This window comes from Oncorhynchus masou, chromosome 10, assembly GCF_036934945.1.
Source record: "Oncorhynchus masou masou isolate Uvic2021 chromosome 10, UVic_Omas_1.1, whole genome shotgun sequence".
Classification (NCBI taxonomy): Eukaryota; Metazoa; Chordata; class Actinopteri; order Salmoniformes; family Salmonidae; genus Oncorhynchus; species Oncorhynchus masou.
Window position 1 is genome coordinate 14,415,243 of NC_088221.1, and position 19,164 is coordinate 14,434,406.

Below are 19,164 nucleotides of genomic sequence, written 5' to 3' on the forward strand. Positions count from 1 at the left end.
TGTTTTTTTTTTAAATTGATGCACACATTGTAGTGACAATGTGTATGTGTTGTGAAGCCTTCAGCATTTTCACAATGAGAAAACCCCACTCTGACATCGTATTACCACAGTCACGCACTGTGTATCAGAAACTACCCTCATACTTCACCAACATCCAGCGATGACTAACACGTTTTGAATGTTCTTCAATGTGTTACAGTACGTATGCCTACAAATAATCACAATTTCAGTGATACTAAACTGTAGGCTGTCCATTATCTCTTCCCGATATCCACGACCACAGACAGACATTATTTCTGATCACGCACACAACCCCGACTCTCTGCCGTCATTAGTACCCGGTAACAACCGGAAGCGCAACAGAATGCTCTGAACAAGACGACTGTAGTAGCAACAAGTTAATCACGCTCTCCTGTGATTTTTGTTGTTGTCCATCTCTGGGAAATACTAAATCGAAAGAAGAAAACACATTTGACTTAGTCAAGTATACACATGTGTCCTTCAATCACCTTACTCGGGAGAAAGCAACATCAAGGCGTGCCGAGCGATTATTGTCTTTACCTGCCTTGGATGAAAAACGAATGGTAAGTATAGGGGATGGGAAAGGATGCCCTAGGGCTTCCCAAAGGTGGGAAATGATTGCGTAATTTAAATACATATCTCAAAAAGATGTATTCCTACCATCTTTAATGTCTCAGGTGAAAACGGAGTAGGGGCTGTCTCTGTTTTTCAAAAGTGAAGCATTGCCAGGCTGATGGAAAAATGTGGGTAAAGAAGATGCCTGGAGGGCCCTGATACAATAATGATCCGTTCTTGGTAACATAATATTCCATGATGTGTAACCTATAGCTGACCTATTCAAATAATTATGATAGGCCTTATTATATACTCAGATAATGTAGTTTAGGCTAATCCATACTATGGGCATCTTGTCATTTTGACAGGGGATTACCAGATTTTACAGATCTGTATTTTATTAATTTAAAAAACAACTGTGGCGTAGGTTTTAAAGGTAATTCTTGTTGGGTGAAATAAGGTCTTTAGCAGATAATACTATGATCCTGCTAGTTATTACAGATTTGTGTGATCAAACCTTATTCTTATAAGGTCAATGGATCAAACCCTGGATCAGGCATGAAATATAAGGGGAAAGGGAAAGTGGATACCTAGTCAGCTGTCCAACTGAATGTATTCAGCTGAAATGTGTCTTTCCGCATTTGACCCAACCCCTCTAACCTCTGAAAACATTGTTCTTTCGGCATGTCCAATCTTCCATAGAGAATATAGTTCAACACAAAATATTATGCGCCCTACTGTAGCCTAGTTTAACCTTGTTAGAGCGGATATATGAATCGAATGTTATTGATCACTGTGATCATAATAGTGTCCCGACTGCTGTTGCAGTATTGTTTCAGCTGACCCATCAATAGTGGTTATAATTGTGTGCCACTTCCAGGTATTCCAACCTGTTAGATTAATGTCAACAGAGTGGCAATAACGCTAGCGACGGAACAGACGGACAAATAGCCTACTGTAGCCAACACTTCATCACCTGGGACTAGATGTATTATGATTATTGCCATATAAAGACTATGCGAATTGAACATATACCAGTAAAGAACGATTTTACTTTATCCCACGAGCAAAACATGTTTGTATGCATTTATCTGCGACATAGGCCTGCCATAAATCTTCCATATACATATATTTATAGGCTATAAATCGTAATCAGTCTGTTTAAAGTCATCACAATGTATAGGTAGGTCTACATTATGTATAGTGTCGCCGACGCGCTAAATGTGTCACACTTCTCTAATCATTCTACAACTTAGCCCATTTTTTTTCTTCAGAAAAATCGAGGCGTGACGCAAGCAGTGGTTGTGGGCGCTTGGCTATAGCCTACTGTCGTGTATGTGAATGGGAAGGGTGGCTTGAGGGTGCTGGTTCTACCAGACTCGCTGGGTAGGGCGGAGAATTTGCTATGAGAGCGCCTTCTCCATGGAAATAATTGAAGCCTCCAATATGGCGACAGCAGTTGAACCCCCTTCGTACGTCATATCTACCATTGATAAGGTAACTTGTTTGATGCCCTCCTGTATCATCGCATGCGGCCATATTCATATTCATATCCAACATATTAGCCTAATCAAGTCATTCATTTTCGAATGTATCCGTACACCCTACTCCTTTTCTGTTGTGTGGACATATCTCTATATACTTTCCCTCAGCGCGCCTCTCAGGGTGGACCTTCTTATAGACGAGACGCAGAAATGCATAAACATACAGAAGTAAGTCAGCTAGATGCGTGTCAAGGTTGTGGCAATAGTCAAGCAGATGTCATAAATGTGTCATTTATTGGCTGCCGGTATAAATACGATATTGGTCATACATTCTCAATACTCATCTGTTTGATTGGTTAAGTTAACATATATGTAAGCTATTTTACAACAATCACTTAGTGTTGCTTGCTGTTTGGAGCTGATATAGAACGTTGCCTTTGTACCATTTCGTTGAGAAAGTCGGCAAAACAGCAATTCCTAGCGCTTTTATTAATTTAAAGTCCTATCTCAACTTTCAACTCAAATTTGCCTGCATGAGTAACCTAGGTCAACATGCATATTTTGTCATGAAATTGAACATGATTTACAGTTGGCTAAGTGATATACCCCTAAGGCGAGTATGATTTGAATAGTTAGTTAGACTAATGTTAGACTAATGTTGTGCACTCTTATGTGAGTAATGCCATAAACGTTAGATTTCTCCCTCTTGGGCATATCTCTTGTGAAATAATGGAGGATAAATCAGTGCCATTCACACGAGTAGACACTCTGGAGGGAGGATATCACGCATTTCTGATAGACCCACTGGCATTTCTGCGTTTAGTCTAGTGCGGTTAACTTTTGAGCACCATGGACAGCAGCACATGCGTGAAAAGTAGGACTACCCGGTAGAATCCGTCAATCAACAGCACCCGTCCACGAAAGAGAGGTCGAGCAAGTAGCCTTAGTTGCTCTGTTAGACTTTTGATAACAGACTGAGCAACTCAAATTGGACTTTCAATGTGGTTTATGGTCGGCTACAGTAGGAAATATGCAGATGCTATGAAATACCGAAATGTTTTTGCCTACACAACAAGCTACTAAAACGTCATAATGCACGGGAATTATGTTTGAAATAATCTATGCTATATCATGTCTATAGCCGTGGGCTACTTCCCTCCCTGGAGTCTTGTCATTGTTCCTGAGTTCACAGTACATTTTTCAAGTAAGAAGACTAAAACACTGTAGCCTGAGTGCCCATCTCTTGCTAACTCCTTATCAGCAATGATAATTATCCATGGTAATTCCATAATGTGTTGACAAGAGAGAAAAAACATACCAGCACTTAGGCTAAAAAAGCACATTGAGACCAGTAGCTTACCATGGGGTTTCTGTCAACCATGTGAAAGAGGATAACTTGATTGAATTATTGAAACATGGAGGGGAAGGCTGGGGGTGTAGGTCACTGAGGTCAAGGCCCTCCTCAGTTTTCATTGATGAACAGGACAGGGCTAATATGCATTGTGAAAGATAGAGAAAACAAAAGGGGTGTCATTTGAGGTCAGTGAACAATAAAGGAGACAAATGAGTTGCCATTTTTGCTGGCCTCCTCGTGGTCTTGATGTCAAGGCAACAGCTTGCAGATGAAGAAAAATATCTGAAGCACGTTAGCAGCTCATAGTTGTGTGCAATAGATACTAGAGGCCTATATGAAACTAGTTTCAAGTTCTAAGTTTTAATGTCACATGCATTAAAATGAAATGAAATGCAGTGAAATGCCTTTCTTGACAGCTCTAAACCCAACAATGCAGTAATCAATAACAATGTAATATTACAAATAACATAAGGTAGAACAAAAACACACAAGAAATAAGAACACGAGAAAGTAAGTAAGCATACTATATACAGGGTCAGTCAGTTCCAGTAGCATATTTACAATGGGCAGGGATAGTGGAGTGATAGAGGTAGATATGTACAGCTGAAGTCAGAAGTTTATATACACCTTAGCCAAATACATTTAAACTCAGTTTCACAATTCCTGACATTTAATCATAGTAAACATTCCCTGTCTTGGGTCAATTAGGATAAACACTTTATTTTAAGAACCTGAAATGTCAGAATAATAGTAGAGAGAATGATTTATTTCAGCTTTTATTTCTTTCATCACATTCCCAGTGGGTCAGAAGTTTACATTCACTCAATTAGTATTTGGTAGCATTGCCTTTAAATTGTTTAACTTGAGTCAAACATTTTGGATAGCCTTCCTCAAACTTCCCACAATAAGTTGGGTGAATTTTGGCCCATTCCTCCTGACAGAGCTGGTGTAACTGAGTCAGGTTTGTCGGCCACCTTGTCGGCCACCTCTTCTATGTGATTGAAGTCAGGGCTTTGTGATGGCCACTCCAATACCTTGACTTTGTTGTCCTTAAGCCGTTTTGGGGAGGCAGGGTAGCCTAGTGGTTAGAGCGTTGGACTGGTAACCAAAAGGTTGCAAGTTCAAGTCCCCAAGCTGACAAGGTACAAACCTGTCATTCTGCCTCTGAACAGGCAATTAACCCACTGTTCTTAGGCCGTCATTGAAAATAAGAATTTGTTCTAAACTGACTTGACTAGTAAAATTTAAATAAATTAGCCACAACTTTGGAAGTATGCTTGGGGTCATTGTCCATTTGGAAGACCCATTTGCCACCAAGCTTTAACTTCTTGACTGATGTCTTGAGATGTTGCTTCAATATATCAATATATCCACATAATTTTACTTCCTCATGATGCCATCTATTTTCCCTCCTGCAGCAAAACACCCCCACTGTAACGGGTTTCTTCCAACTCCTCCTCTGACGAAGAGGTGGAACAAGGATCGGACCAAAATGCAGCGTGGTTCGTTAGATACATCTTTAATGATGAAGAAAACACGAACAATACAAAACAACAAACGTCGAAAACCGAAACAGCCCTGACTGGTGCAACAAACACAGAGACAGGAACAATCACCCACAAACACACAGTGAAACCCAGGCTACCTAAATATGGTTCCCAATCAGAGACAACGATAATCACCTGACTCTGATTGAGAACCGCCTCAGGCAGCCATAGACCAATCTATACACCCCACACAACCCCAAGATGAACACACTACAAATAAACCCATGTCACACCCTGGCCTGACCCAATAAATGAAGATAACATAATAAATATAGACCAGGGCGTGACAGAACCGCCCCCCTAAGGTGCGGACTCCCGGGCGCACATCAAAACAATAGGGAGGGTCCGGGTGGGCGTCTGTCCATGGTGGCGGCTCCGGCTCGGGACGTGGAACTCACTCTATGAATGTCTTATTCCCCCCTCCTCGCGTCCTATGATTGTCCACCCTCGCCGCCGACCATGGCCTAGTAGTCCTCACCCAGAAACCCACTGGACTGAGGGGCAGCTCGGGACAGAGGGGCAGCTCGGGACAGAGGGGCAGCTCGGGACAGAGGGGCAGCTCGGGACTGAGGGGCAGCTCGGGACTGAGGGGCAGCTCGGGACAGGGGCAGCTCAGCACTGAGGGGCAGCTCAGCACTGAGAGGAAGCCCAGCACTGAGAGGAAGCCCAGTACTGAGAGGAAGCCCAGTACTGAGAGGAAGCTCAGCCAGGTAGTTGAATCCAGCAGATCCTGGCTGGCTGGCAGTTCTGGCAGATCCTGGCTGACTGACGGATCTGGAAGAGTCTGGTTGACTGGCGGATCTGGAAGAGTCTGGTTGACTAGCAGATATGGAAGAGTCTGGTTGACTGGCAGATCTGGAAGAATCTGGCTGACTGGCAGATCTGGAAGAGTCTGGCTGACTGGCAGATCTGGAAGAGTCTGGCTGACTGGCAGATCTGGAAGAGTCTGGCTGACTGGCAGATCTGGAAGAGTCTGGCTGACTGGCGGCTCTGGCTGCTCCATGCTGACTGGCAGCTCTGGCGGCTTCTTGCAGACTGGCAGCTCTGGCTGCTCCATGCAGACTAGCAGCTCTGGCAGCTCCTTGCAGACCGGCAGCTCCTTGCAGACTGACAGCTCCTTACAGACTGGCAACTCCTTGCAGACTAGCAGCTCCTTGCAGACTGGCAGCTCCTTGCAGACTGGCAGCTCCTTGCAGACTGGCAGCTCCATGCAGACTGGCAGCTCCATGCAGACTGGCAGCTCCATGCAGACTGGCATCTCCGGCTGCTCCATGCAGACTGACAGCTCTGGCTGCTCCATGCAGACTGACAGCTCTGGCTGTTCCATGCAGACTGGCAGCTCTGGCTGCGCTAAACGGGCAGGAGACTCCGGCAACGCTGTAGAGGCGGAAGGCTCTGGCAGCGCTAAAGAAGCGGGAGACTCTGGCAGCGCAGGAGAGGAGGAAGGCTCCGGCAGCGCTGGACAGGCGGGAGGCTCCGGCAGCACAGGAGAGGCGAGGCGCACTGTAGGCCTGATGCGTGGTGCTGGCACTGGTGGTACTTGGCCGAGGACACGCACAGGAAGCCTGGTGCGGGGAGCTGCTACCGGAGGGCTGGTGTGTGGAGGTGGCACAGGATGGGCTAGACCGTGAAGGCGTACTGGAGATCTTGAGAGCAGTGTTGGCACAGTACGTGCAAGGCTAGGGATGTGCACAGGAGGCCTGGTGCGTGAGGCTGGCACCAACTTCACCAGCCGACTAACACGCACCTCAGGACGAGTATGGAGCGCTGACCCAGGTGCCATCAAATCCCTGACACATTCCGTCGGGCGAATTCCATGCAAAAAGCACCAACACAGCAACTCCCTCATTTCTCTCTCCTCCAATTTCCCCATTAAGTCCTTCACAGTCTCTGCTTCGCTCACCTCCAACACCGGTTCTGGTCTCCTCCTTGGGCTCCTCACGATAAACAGGGAGAGTGGGCTCAGGTCTGACTCCTGACTCTGCCACACTCTCCCTGAGCCCCCCCCCCCAAGAAATTTTTGGGGCTGACTCTCGGGCTTCCAACCGCGTCGCCGCGCTGCCTCTTCATACCAGCGCCTCTCCACTTTCTTAGCCTCCAGTTCTTCCTTGGGACGGCGATATTCTCCAGGCTGTGCCCAGGGTCCTTTTCCGTCCAATATCTCCTCCCAAGTCCAGAAGTCCTGTGATCGCTGCTCCTGTGGCTCCTGCCTGTTGACACGCCGCTTGGTCCGTTTGTGGTGGGTGATTCTGTAATGGGTTTCTTCCAACTCCTCCTCTGACAAAAAGGTGGAACAAGGATCGGACCAAAATGCAGCGTGGTTCGTTAGATACATCTTTAATGATGAAGAAAACACGAACAATACAAAACAACAAACGTCGAAAACCGAAACAGCCCTGACTGGTGCAACAAACACAGAGACAGGAACAATCACCCACAAACACACAGTGAAACCCAGGCTACCTAAATATGGTTCCCAATCAGAGACAACGATAATCACCTGACTCTGATTGAGAACCGCCTCAGGCAGCCATAGACTAATCTATCCACCCCACACAACCCCAAGATGAACACACTACAAATAAACCCATGTCACACCCTGGCCTGACCCAATAAATGAAGATAACATAATAAATATAGACCAGGGTGTGACACCCGCAACATGATGCTGCCACCCCCATGCTTCACTGTTGGAATGGTGTTCTTCGGGTTGCAAGCCTCACCTTTTTCCACAAAAAAATAACATTAGTCATTATGGGCAAACAGTTCTATTTTTATTTCATCAGACCAGAGGGCATTTCTCCAAAAAGTACGACCTTGGTCCCCATGTGCAATTGCAAACCATAGTCTGGCATTTTTATTGCGGTTTTGGAGCGGCCTTTCAGGTTATGTCGATATAGGACTCGTTTTACTGTGGATATAGATACTTTTGTACCTGTTTCCTCCAGCATCTTTACAAGGTGCTTTGCTGTTGTTCTGTGATTGATTTGCACTTTTCGCACCAAAGTACTTTAATCTGTAGGAGACAGAATGCGTCTCCTTTATGAGCGGTATGACAGTTGCGTGGTCCCGTGGTGTTTATAATTGCATACTATTGTTTGTACAGATAAATGTGGTACCTTCAGGTGTTTGGAAATTGCTCCCAAGGATGAACCAGACTTGTGGAAGTCTACAATTTTTTCTGGGGTCTTGGCAGATTTCTTTTGATTTTCCCATGATGTCAGGCAAAGAGACACTGAGTTTGAAGGTAGGCCTTGAAAACCATCCACAGGTACACCTCCAATTTACTCAAATTATTAAATTAGCTTATCAGAAGCTTCTAAAGCCCTGACATAATTTTCTGGAATTTTCCAAGCTGTTTAAAGGCACAGTCAACTTAGTGTATGTATACCTCTGATCCACTGTCTGTACACAATTGTTGGAAACATTACTTGTGTTATGCATAGAAAATGACTTAGAAAACTATAGTTTGTTAACAAGAAATGTGTGGAGTGGTTAAAAAACAAGTTTTAATGACTCCAACCTATGTGTATGTAAACTTCCAACTTCAACTGTATAGGGGTAAGGTGACTAGACATCAGGAAAAATGATAAACAGAGTAGCAGCTGTATATGTTGATTGTATGTGAGTGCGTGTGTGTAGAGTCAGTATAAATGTATGTGCATGTTATGTGTATGTGGGCAAATGATGGAGTGAGTGTTTGTGTGTGTTAGAGTGTCAGTGTGCATGAGTGTATTGGGCCCTGTGAGTGTACATAGACTGCAAAAATACAAATAAAATACAAGGATCAACTCAGAGAGTCTGTGTTTGCCAGGTCACTGACCTCCTCCCTGTAGGCTGTCTCATCATCGCCGGTGATCAGGCCTATCACCGTGGTGTTGTCAGCAAACTTTTAACCTTTTTTATTTAACCTTTATTTAACTAGGCAAGTCAGTTAAGAACAACTTATTATTTACAATGCCTACCCCAGCCAAACCCTAACCCAGAAGATGCTGGGTCATTTGTGTTCCACCCTATGGGACACCCAATCATGGCCGGTTGCGATACAGCCTGGAATCGAACCAGGGTTTGTAGTGACGCCTCTAGCACTGAGATGCAGTGCATTAGACATCTGCGCCACTCGGGAGCCTACTTGAGGATAGTGTTGGAGTCGTGCGTGGCCACGTAGTCATGGGTGAACAGGGAGTACACGAGAGGACAAAGCACACACCTCCGTGGGGCTCCCGTGTTGAGGGTCAGCATGGCGGAAGTGATGTTGCTTACCCTCACCACCTGGGATCAGCCCGTCAGGAAGTCCAGGATCCAGTTGCAGAGGGCTGTGTTCATTCCCAGAGTCCTAAGCTTGGTGATGTGCTTGGAGGGGACAATGATGTTGAACGCTGAGCTGTAGACAATAAACAGCATTCTCACGAAGATAATCCTTTTCCCTAGGTGGGTGAGGGCAGTGTCGAGTGCAATTGAGATTGTGTCGTTTATGGATCTGTTGGGACGGTATGCAAATTGCAGTGGTGTCTGGGATGATTGAGTTGATGTGTGCCATAACCAGCCTCTCAAAACACTTCATGATTACAGATGTGAGTGCTACAGAGCGGTAGATATTGTGGCATGAAGACTTATCGTTCTTGGGAACTCGAATGATGGTGGCCATCTGTTTATGCTGCCTATGTTTGGTGGCCAGTCGCTTCAGTATTTATTTTGGCTCACATGTTAAGTCTAATCACTAGTCAGTATTTACAGTATGTCAATAAACATAGATTCGATGAGTTAACCCAGGACATAGCCTACCCAACAGAAATTCTTCAACCGCTGCCAACAGTCACCATGTTTTCATTGGATACAGTTTGGCCACACACCTGCGGTCACATCTGACTGTAAGATACGTTTGACTGAATCCCTTCTAGTTGACATCTTGTATCGAGTCTATTATCTGTTTATTATCTTAATCCACATTGAGTTTGATGTACCAAGGTTATAGGAATAATGACCTTATGCTATATTGTGTTGAATGAGTTGTCGTGTTATATGGAGATACTGTACAGATACAGTATGAATGATTGTGCCCGTTTTTTGTTGTTGTTGTCTTGCAGTTGGATTGTGACCAAACGTTTACCTGGTAGAAGCAATCTAAAAATAAATGGAAGGCTAAACAGCTTGTAATAGGTCTGATGGAGAGGCCTACCTCCCTGAGCCTAGAGAAAGGTTAGTACCAGGATTATAGCATGACTCCAACCTGGCACCTCAGCGATTACTTTGGAAAGTGGGAATTGCTCCCAGATACCATTGAAGCCAGGAAGTTTTTTTTTTTTACATCACGGCGCATTCTCACCTATATACCTTTTGGGAAGTGGTGCACGTATAAAAGATCAAATGATTTATACAGACATTTACATTCATCTTTAAATCAATTTTGTGGGATTTTTTGTTGTCGAGCAAGGTACCCACTGGGCCAAAAACTAGTTGAATCAACTTTTTTTTCCACATCATTTCAACCAAAACATTCAATGTGATGACCGTTGAATCAACGTGGAAAACTGATTGGATTTGTAAAAAGTCATCATCGTAAAAAAAGATTTCAGGAATGTTTGTCTTTTTTTCCCCACCCAACTTTGAACCTAAAACCAATTACATGGTTAAGATGTGTGTTGATTTTCACGTCGAAGTCATGTTAATTGACAACTCAATCAAAGACAAATCAAAACTAGACGTTCAACCGATGTCTGTGCCCAGTGGGTAAACTCTAAAAGGTTTAAAGACACTTAACATAAAAAGACTTTAAACTAATAGAACATATTGGCTATACTACATAGATTAGTCATTCATCCGTGTTTTAACGTGACATTTATATGTTTATAGCCAACAATATAAAATATTTCATTCTGAATAATTGGTTCTATTATTCAGAATACAGGTGTCAGCTCTTCACTGTACTCTTTTCATGACTGCTTCTACTTGTGTATGTGCTCTGCTCCTTCCGTGCATGCACTCATACCTGTAAAGGCAACCATAAAGGTTGCCTTTTGTCTTCGGAGTCAACATGTCAGATGCATTAAGGAGGAATTCTAGATAAGCTACTGTAGCTGAATTTGATACACAGCTACAACTGGCAAATTCTGTACAGATAAACTAAGCCATTTCCTAATGACTCCTTCCATTTAATGAAGGGAAATTAGACGTGGCTTCTAGCCATTAAAGGGAATAGAAGATGTGTGAGTAGTATAGAGTACTAATGCTGATGACAAGCACTTATGAGAACGTTCCAAATTCAGGTTCATATGAATTTTTATTTGTGTGTCACTGGCTGAAAAGTCAGACTAGTCAACCACAGATGTGCTATTAAGGTATTTATATTATAGTGTATTATGCTGCCTTAGGCAGGATTTGCTTTTCTGTTATATGTAACAAATCATTCATATTCACAACCCACAACCTAGATATGGGGGGATATAACCTAATGCCATAGCAGAGCACAAATATACCTCAAACAGAGGTTACAACGACTACATCCGTTTCACTAAATTCCTCAATGGGGTTTTACTATGTTGACATATTGATGTGATTTATATTCAATCCAGTCTAGCATTGACCAATGTGTTAGTGATTGATTTCTTGGATCTGTCAAGACAAACAATGGACTTATTTTATGACACTATTGCACTGTAAAGCCTATGACATAGAAGATAAAGCTGAAGCCTCTCCACAGCGGGACAGATGCAGAGGGGAGCTGTAGTAAAAGGGATGCTCGATATTGCCCTTGCAGTGTCCCTGTTCATCATCTTACTACTCTCTGAGCCTATTTGGAACATCTGCCTCTCCATCTGTAATTTCTTTACTCATTTTAAGGTGGAAACTCTGGGCTCGGAACGAAACCATGCCTTCTAGCTGTTGTCGGGAGGATTGGCTCTGGAGCAGAGAGTAATGGGTTAAACTTAGAAGCCTGTATTATATGGCAAGTCTGATTTCATTATTGCCAGGTAGTTGCTGTGGATTAAAGAGCGAAGTCAGGTCTCCCTAGGCTGATAATGGATTGCTACTTGTCCTCTGTGGGATCCACAGGCAGATCTCCCTCCACTCATGGGCTTGTTTTTTTTTTAAAGTAAAGTAATAAGTGTGAAGAATAGACTGTAAAGTACCTCATATTGATTGTTATACTGCCAAAGAGATGCGGCATGGAAAGCATTTCTGTTTCCCTTTGTCACTGGTATCCGTGTGACATTGGATGATTGTGAGTGTAAGTTTATATCGGAAGAATATTGTCCAAGTCACTGTGTTCTAAACTCATACAGGTTGCACATTTCCTTCAGTAGAAATATTTCGGAGGTTTTATGTCGTTTTTTGGATATCCATGCCTCAGGAGTTGATACAGAGTCACTTGCCTCTAACTGGAGCTTCTCCCTCTTGTTTCTCCAGTCCTTTCTATTGAAGGAGGCTAGCCGGTCACTCTGAATGTGCAGGATGAAAAGATGGCACAGCTGCTTGTACCTCCAGGACCAGACAGCTTCCGGCTGTTTTGTCGCGAGTCCCTTGATGCCATCGAGAGGCGGATCGCTGAGGAGAACGCCAAGAAACCCAAGGGGAAGCCCAATGACGATGGCGACAACGGACCCAAGCCCAGCAGTGACCTGGAGGCAGGCAAATCACTGCCACTCATATATGGGGACATTCCCAAAGGATTGGTGTCCACACCACTGGAGGACCTGGACACCTTCTACAGCAACCAGAAAGTGAGTTGGATTGGTCTTCACAAAGAGCTGGGCTTTGAAACCAAGGAAAGGGGTGTTTGAAGGAGTTGTGAAGGGTTATGGCAGTCTTGGAAAGCATAGACACACAGTTGTCTGTAACGTTGCGTAACGGATGTAGTAGCTTATGTTTTTGGGATACAGTAGCGCTGAACTTTGGATCTGCATAATATTTTGAGCAGAAGGTTTATGTTGATGCATACTCCTGTCTATCCAGTCATGTGTACAGTGTACCGTGCTGTGAGAGATCTCTGGGTCGGGCACTGTGATGCTGTGACACCCAGAGTTGTCGTAGCACAGGCTTTCTCTGTTTTCAGATCCAGGTTCAGTTGTTATTGTGTCGGTCAGGTGATGGAGCACGCTGTCATTCAACCAGAGCCTTGGTATTCAAGGTGACAGGAAAGCAAGGATCGATAGGGATACCATCTGGCAATTTCAGGGAAGACATTTTACCACACCACAGAGTAGGGCTGGGCAATATGGCCAAAATATCATATCCCGATATAGGTCATTTCATATCCCGATAACGATACATATCACGATATACACATTTTCTGTAAATTCAATGAATAAATAGTTTATATAAAATGACCACATGTACAGGCCTATTTATTATTACATTTTAAATTATACTTAAAAAATAAAAGGTATTACCCCTGTTTCCCAATCGTGTAAATTGGGGCCATGTCTTTACAGATGTAAGTTGAAACGGCTGCTGTTCTCTCCTTCCATCTTTGTGATTCTTTGCCATGTGGTGTGCCGCGGGCAAAGCCTCTTGCAACGTCTGAGTCGGGGGTTTGTTTTGAGCACTCGATTACTTTTTGGGGTCTCATCTGTAGACTCTCTCCATACTGTTTCACATGATTCTTGCGTAGGTGGTAAAAGTGGTTAGTGGTGTTTGAGCCTGTTTTCGGGACCAGCCTGCGGCATATTTTGCAGAGGGCGGTTTTCTGGTATATTTTGCAGAGGGCGGTTTTCTGGTATATTTTGCAGAGGGCTGTTTTCTGGTATATTTTGCAGAGGGCGGTTTTCTGGTATATTTTGCAGAGGGCGGTTTTCTGGTATATTTTGCAGAGGGCTGTTTTCTGGTATATTTTGCAGAGGGCGGTTTTCTGGTATATTTTGCAGAGGGCGGTTTTCTGGTATATTTTGCAGAGGGCTGTTTTCTGGTATATTTTGCAGAGGGCGGTTTTCTGGTATATTTTGCAGAGGGCGGTTTTCTGGTATATTTTGCAGAGGGCGGTTTTCTGGTATATTTTGCAGAGGGCGGTTTTCTGGTATATTTTGCAGAGGGCGGTTTTCTGGTTTATTTTGCAGAGGGCGGTTTTCTGGTATATTTTGCAGAGGGCGGTTTTCTGGTATATTTTGCAGAGGGCGGTTTTCTGGTATATTTTGCAGAGGGCGGTTTTCTGGTATATTTTGCAGAGGGCGGTTTTCTGGTATATTTTGCAGAGGGCGGTTTTCTGGTATATTTTGCAGAGGGCGGTTTTCTGGTATATTTTGCAGAGGGCGGTTTTCTGGTATATTTTGCAGAGGGCGGTTTTCTGGTATATTTTGCAGAGGGCGGTTTTCTGGTATATTTTGCAGAGGGCTGTTTTCTGGTATATTTTGCAGAGGGCTGTTTTCTGGTATATTTTGCAGAGGGCGGTTTTCTGGTATATTTTGCAGAGGGCGGTTTTCTGGTATATTTTGCAGAGGGCGGTTTTCTGGTATATTTTGCAGAGGGCTGTTTTCTGGTATATTTTGCAGAGGGCGGTTTTCTGGTATATTTTGCAGAGGGCGGTTTTCTGGTATATTTTGCAGAGGGCGGTTTTCTGGTATATTTTGCAGAGGGCTGTTTTCTGGTATATTTTGCAGAGGGCGGTTTTCTGGTATATTTTGCAGAGGGCTGTTTTCTGGTATATTTTGCAGAGGGCGGTTTTCTGGTATATTTTGCAGAGGGCTGTTTTCTGGTATATTTTGCAGAGGGCTGTTTTCTGGTATATTTTGCAGAGGGCGGTTTTCTGGTATATTTTGCAGAGGGCGGTTTTCTGGTATATTTTGCAGAGGGCTGTTTTCTGGTATATTTTGCAGAGGGCTGTTTTCTGGTATATTTTGCAGAGGGCGGTTTTCTGGTATATTTTGCAGAGGGCGGTTTTCTGGTATATTTTGCAGAGGGCGGTTTTCTGGTATATTTTGCAGAGGGCTGTTTTCTGGTATATTTTGCAGAGGGCGGTTTTCTGGTATATTTTGCAGAGGGCGGTTTTCTGGTATATTTTGCAGAGGGCGGTTTTCTGGTATATTTTGCAGAGTGCTGTTTTCTGGTATATTTTGCAGAGGGCGGTTTTCTGGTATATTTTGCAGAGGGCTGTTTTCTGGTATATTTTGCAGAGGGCGGTTTTCTGGTATTTTTTGCAGAGGGCTGTTTTCTGGTATATTTTGCAGAGGGCTGTTTTCTGGTATATTTTGCAGAGGGCGGTTTTCTGGTATATTTTGCAGAGGGCGGTTTTCTGGTATATTTTGCAGAGGGCTGTTTTCTGGTCTGTGTCAGACTTTTCATACCCAAACCACGTCCATGCGACCGACGTAACCCCTCTTTTAGGTACAGTCTTCGTGCTCTGTGTCGCGTTCACTCTCCTCTATGTTTGTTTGTGTTGCAAATTTCCTTCCACGTGGCACGTGTGGAAGAATGCAAAGCGACGTCCAATTGATGGAAAATATTGCCCTAAAGAGTGTGATTTGCGACCCAATGAAATAAACGATAGAGCATAATATGAAACGATAGACGTTTATATATCGATATATATATATCTATATATATATATATATATATATATATATATATATATATATATATATATATATATATACATATCGCCCAGGCTTACCACAGAGTATCACTGTGCTCTCTACCACAGAGTATCACTTCTCAAAGAGAAAAATGTACAATTCACATATTTTTGTTTAGTGAATAGTTCATTTCCATCACTCCTAACTGACCAGGAATATGTGTTAACAGTCTCATGGGGTCTCTCTCTCTCTCTCTCTCTCTCTCTCTCTCTCTCTCTCTCTCTCTCTCTCTCTCACACAGACCTTTATAGTATTGAACCGAGGGAAGGCCATCTTCCGCTTCAATGCCACTCCTGCCTTGTATGTGTTAAGCCCCTTCAACCCTCTTAGAAGAATATCAATTAAGGTTTTGGTTCACTCATATCCTTTCATTGACATTTTTTTTTATTCAGTTTTTTTTATAGGTCAAATTAAATCTATATCCTATATCCCATGTCTTTATCATAATAATTAGTGCAATATAGTGATTTGTGTACTGAAGATATGTGGTCACCTGATACGTTCTATGCCCGATGACAGGCGTTGTATCATGTGTCATGTGTAAGCAACATTGAATTAACCCTTCTGGACAGTTCAGTTTCCTTGACAACTGCCTCCACATTGTTCAGCATGGTAATCATGTTCACCATCCTTACCAACTGTGCGTTTATGACCCTGAGTCAGCCCCCGGACTGGGCAAAGAATATAGAGTAAGTCATCCTCTTACCCCAAAAATGGACATGCATCCACAAGACACATCCACGGTGATATATGTCGACTAACCCGTCCCCTTTGTTTCCAACAGGTACACATTCACTGGAATTTATACATTTGAGTCTCTTATAAAAATATTGGCAAGGGGCTTCTGTGTCGGGAAGTTCACCTTTCTACGAGATCCATGGAACTGGTTGGATTTCTGTGTCATTGTCATGGCGTAAGTATTCACACGTTTTCCTGTTATGAGCTGAAACAGGAGACTGTATCCTGCGTGCCTAGCTGTATGATGTAACTAGTGGCAACACTATGCACTAATGTTCAGTCTGTAAAGTTCTCACGACAAACCCACTTCTACACTACACAAGTCATTTTGACTATTTCTACTAACAGCTACCTGACTTCACTACCATTTGTTTTTGATGCTTGAGGCAGAGGAGTTACAAGTATTGGGTAACTGTCCATGTAGTTTAGTACATTGATTCTGTTTGTTGTTCAGGGGCAATAAGTCCCCTTAGTTTATTCTTTGTGTTGCTAGTGTATTAATTGTTGGAGCACATACAAGACAACAGTTGTTTTGCAATACTGTGTTGGAATGGTTGCATGTCTCTGTAAATACAAAGAGGTGGCAGGGTAGCCTAGTGGTTAGAGCGTTGGACTAGTAACCGGAAGGTTGCAAGTTCAAATCCCCGAGCTGACAAGGTACAAATCTGTTGTTCTGCCCCTGAACAGGTAGTTAACCAACTGTTCCTAGGCCGTCATTGAAAATAAGAATTTGTTCTTAACGGACTTGCCAAGTTAAATAAATAAAAAATAAACAATACCATGCAGACATGAGGAATATTGAGGCACTTCTCAGTTGAACCTTAGCTTTGCTAGTGTCCTTCCTCACACCCATTGTCTATCCCACCATGTAATGGTGTTTGAGGGGTTTAGGGACGTTGCCACGTGACATGAATGTATTTTCTCCTGAACTACACAAGCTCTATTGTAATTGTGAATTTTCCTGCAGGTATGTAACAGAGTTTGTAAAACTAGGCAATGTTTCAGCTCTTCGCACTTTCAGAGTACTGAGAGCTTTGAGAGCTTTGAAAACTATTTCAGTTATCCCAGGTAAGGAGTGCTGCTGCCAGCTGTCAGCCAGCCCCTTCCTTGTGTGATGTTTCCTCCGACTGCTCTTTTTTGTCCTGTCATGGCGTCTGTGTGCGACTTCCCTTTTATTACAGATATGTCACATCGTTTGTGGACCTGGGCAACGTGTCAGCACTGAGAACGTTCAGGGTTCTCCGAGCACTGAAAACGATATCGGTCATCCCAGGTGAGAGCCAGGCTAAGGGACAAAGTTTCGGGGGCCAAAGAGTTACGACACCTTTACGCTTTTCTTTAGGTTTTGCCTCTCATGTTGCCAGTAAAAGCAGAAATCTGAAGCAGTTAATTTAAAATGGAAAAGGATTTCTTGCTTTTAGACTATTTTATTTATTTATTTGTTCATTTTTATTGAACAGCCTTGGGGGTCTAGTCGATTTTGTTTGCATGGGACTTTGATTAAAACCAGCTTTAATTGTGTTTGTGGTGCTGTCCAGCTCTTCTCTCCTTCCTTCGCTGTTTGGGATGGTTGCTTGTCAGTGTTCTCCCTGACTGGTGTTTGTCTTCATTCAAATGTTCCTGTTCAGTGAAGACAGGCTGTGTTTTGGTCTGGTAAGGGTGGGTCATATGTCAGAGCTGATTGTGAGCTGTATGCCCCTTCCTCACAGACATGCATGCTTTTGTTATTATACTCTACGACATATTTTCTGATCCAAACTCTTGGTAGGGTGTATAACACACAGGTATAATATCTACTACAACAAATGTCAATTTGTGGCCAGAACTGCCTGGCCATTAGAACAACTATGCTCCTCAGCTTATTTGTTTTCTTAATCAACCGTAGAGCAATCAGGGACTTAATTTGAAGCTACATTGTGTGCTATAAACATATTACCGGGATTTGGATCTTAGTCAGAAAATATGATGTGCTTATCATGGCTCATATAATTCTAGTGGAGAAAAGAACGTTATATAACAGATTAAACATTCTTATGGTGTAAGACCACCAATTGAGACAGTAGAATGTGTCACTGCACTGCCAGCGTACCATTCTTTGACAATTGAGGAGCTTCTTTCAAAAACGCTATATATCCATTATCAAAAATGTTGGTAAATGTGATTTTATTAAGAACGTATGACAAAGGTTGGTGTGTTTTTTTCATTATCTAATCATGACCTGGGGTTGTTCAATGACAGACATGTATTTTTTTTTTTTATCTATCACTTGATGGTTTCATTTTAGAGAGACAAATAATCATGTTTTTTTGCAAAACGCTATACACTGAGTGTAAAAAACATTAAGGACACCTGCTCTCTCCATGACATAGACTGACCAGGTGAACCCAATTGAAAGCTATGATCCCTTATTGATGTCTCTTGTTAAATCCACTTCAATCAGTGTAGATGAAGGGGAGGAGACAGGTTAAAGAATGATTTTTAAGCCTTGAAACAATTGAGACATTGATTGTGTATGGGTGCCATTCAGGGGGTGAATGGGCAAGGCAGAAGATTTAAGTGCCTTTGAACAGAGTTTGGTAGTAGGTGCCAGGTGCACCGATTTGTGTCAAGAACTGCAAAGCTGCTGCGTTTTTCACGCTCAACAGTTTCCCGTGTATATCAAAAAGGCTCCACCGCCCAAGGGACATCCAGCCAACTTGACACAACTTTGGGAAGCAATGGAGTCAACAAGGGCCAGCATCCCTGTGGAACGCTTTTGACACCTTGTAGAGTCCATGCCCCGACGAATTGAGGCTGTTCGGAGGGCAAAAAGGGAGAGAGGGGGTGCAACTCAATATTAAGAAGGTGTCCTTAATGTTTTGTACACTCAGTGTATATCCGCCTCCCTCTCAGAGAAACAA

At 43.3% G+C, this 19,164-nt stretch overlaps 1 protein-coding gene across 1 annotated transcript in view; it reads left to right on the plus strand.

Moving 5' to 3' along the window:
* Positions 1 to 151: 151 nt before the first annotated feature.
* The window catches only part of scn1laa (sodium channel, voltage-gated, type I-like, alpha), a 52,173-nt gene continuing 33,160 nt past the window's right edge, over positions 152 to 19,164 (plus strand). The window contains 6 exon segments of the mRNA XM_064975951.1: positions 152 to 584; positions 12,369 to 12,682; positions 15,768 to 15,885; positions 16,125 to 16,215; positions 16,311 to 16,439; positions 17,446 to 17,537. Of these exon segments, the coding sequence (XP_064832023.1) occupies positions 12,422 to 12,682; positions 15,768 to 15,885; positions 16,125 to 16,215; positions 16,311 to 16,439; positions 17,446 to 17,537 (691 nt within the window). The 5' untranslated portion in view covers positions 152 to 584; positions 12,369 to 12,421.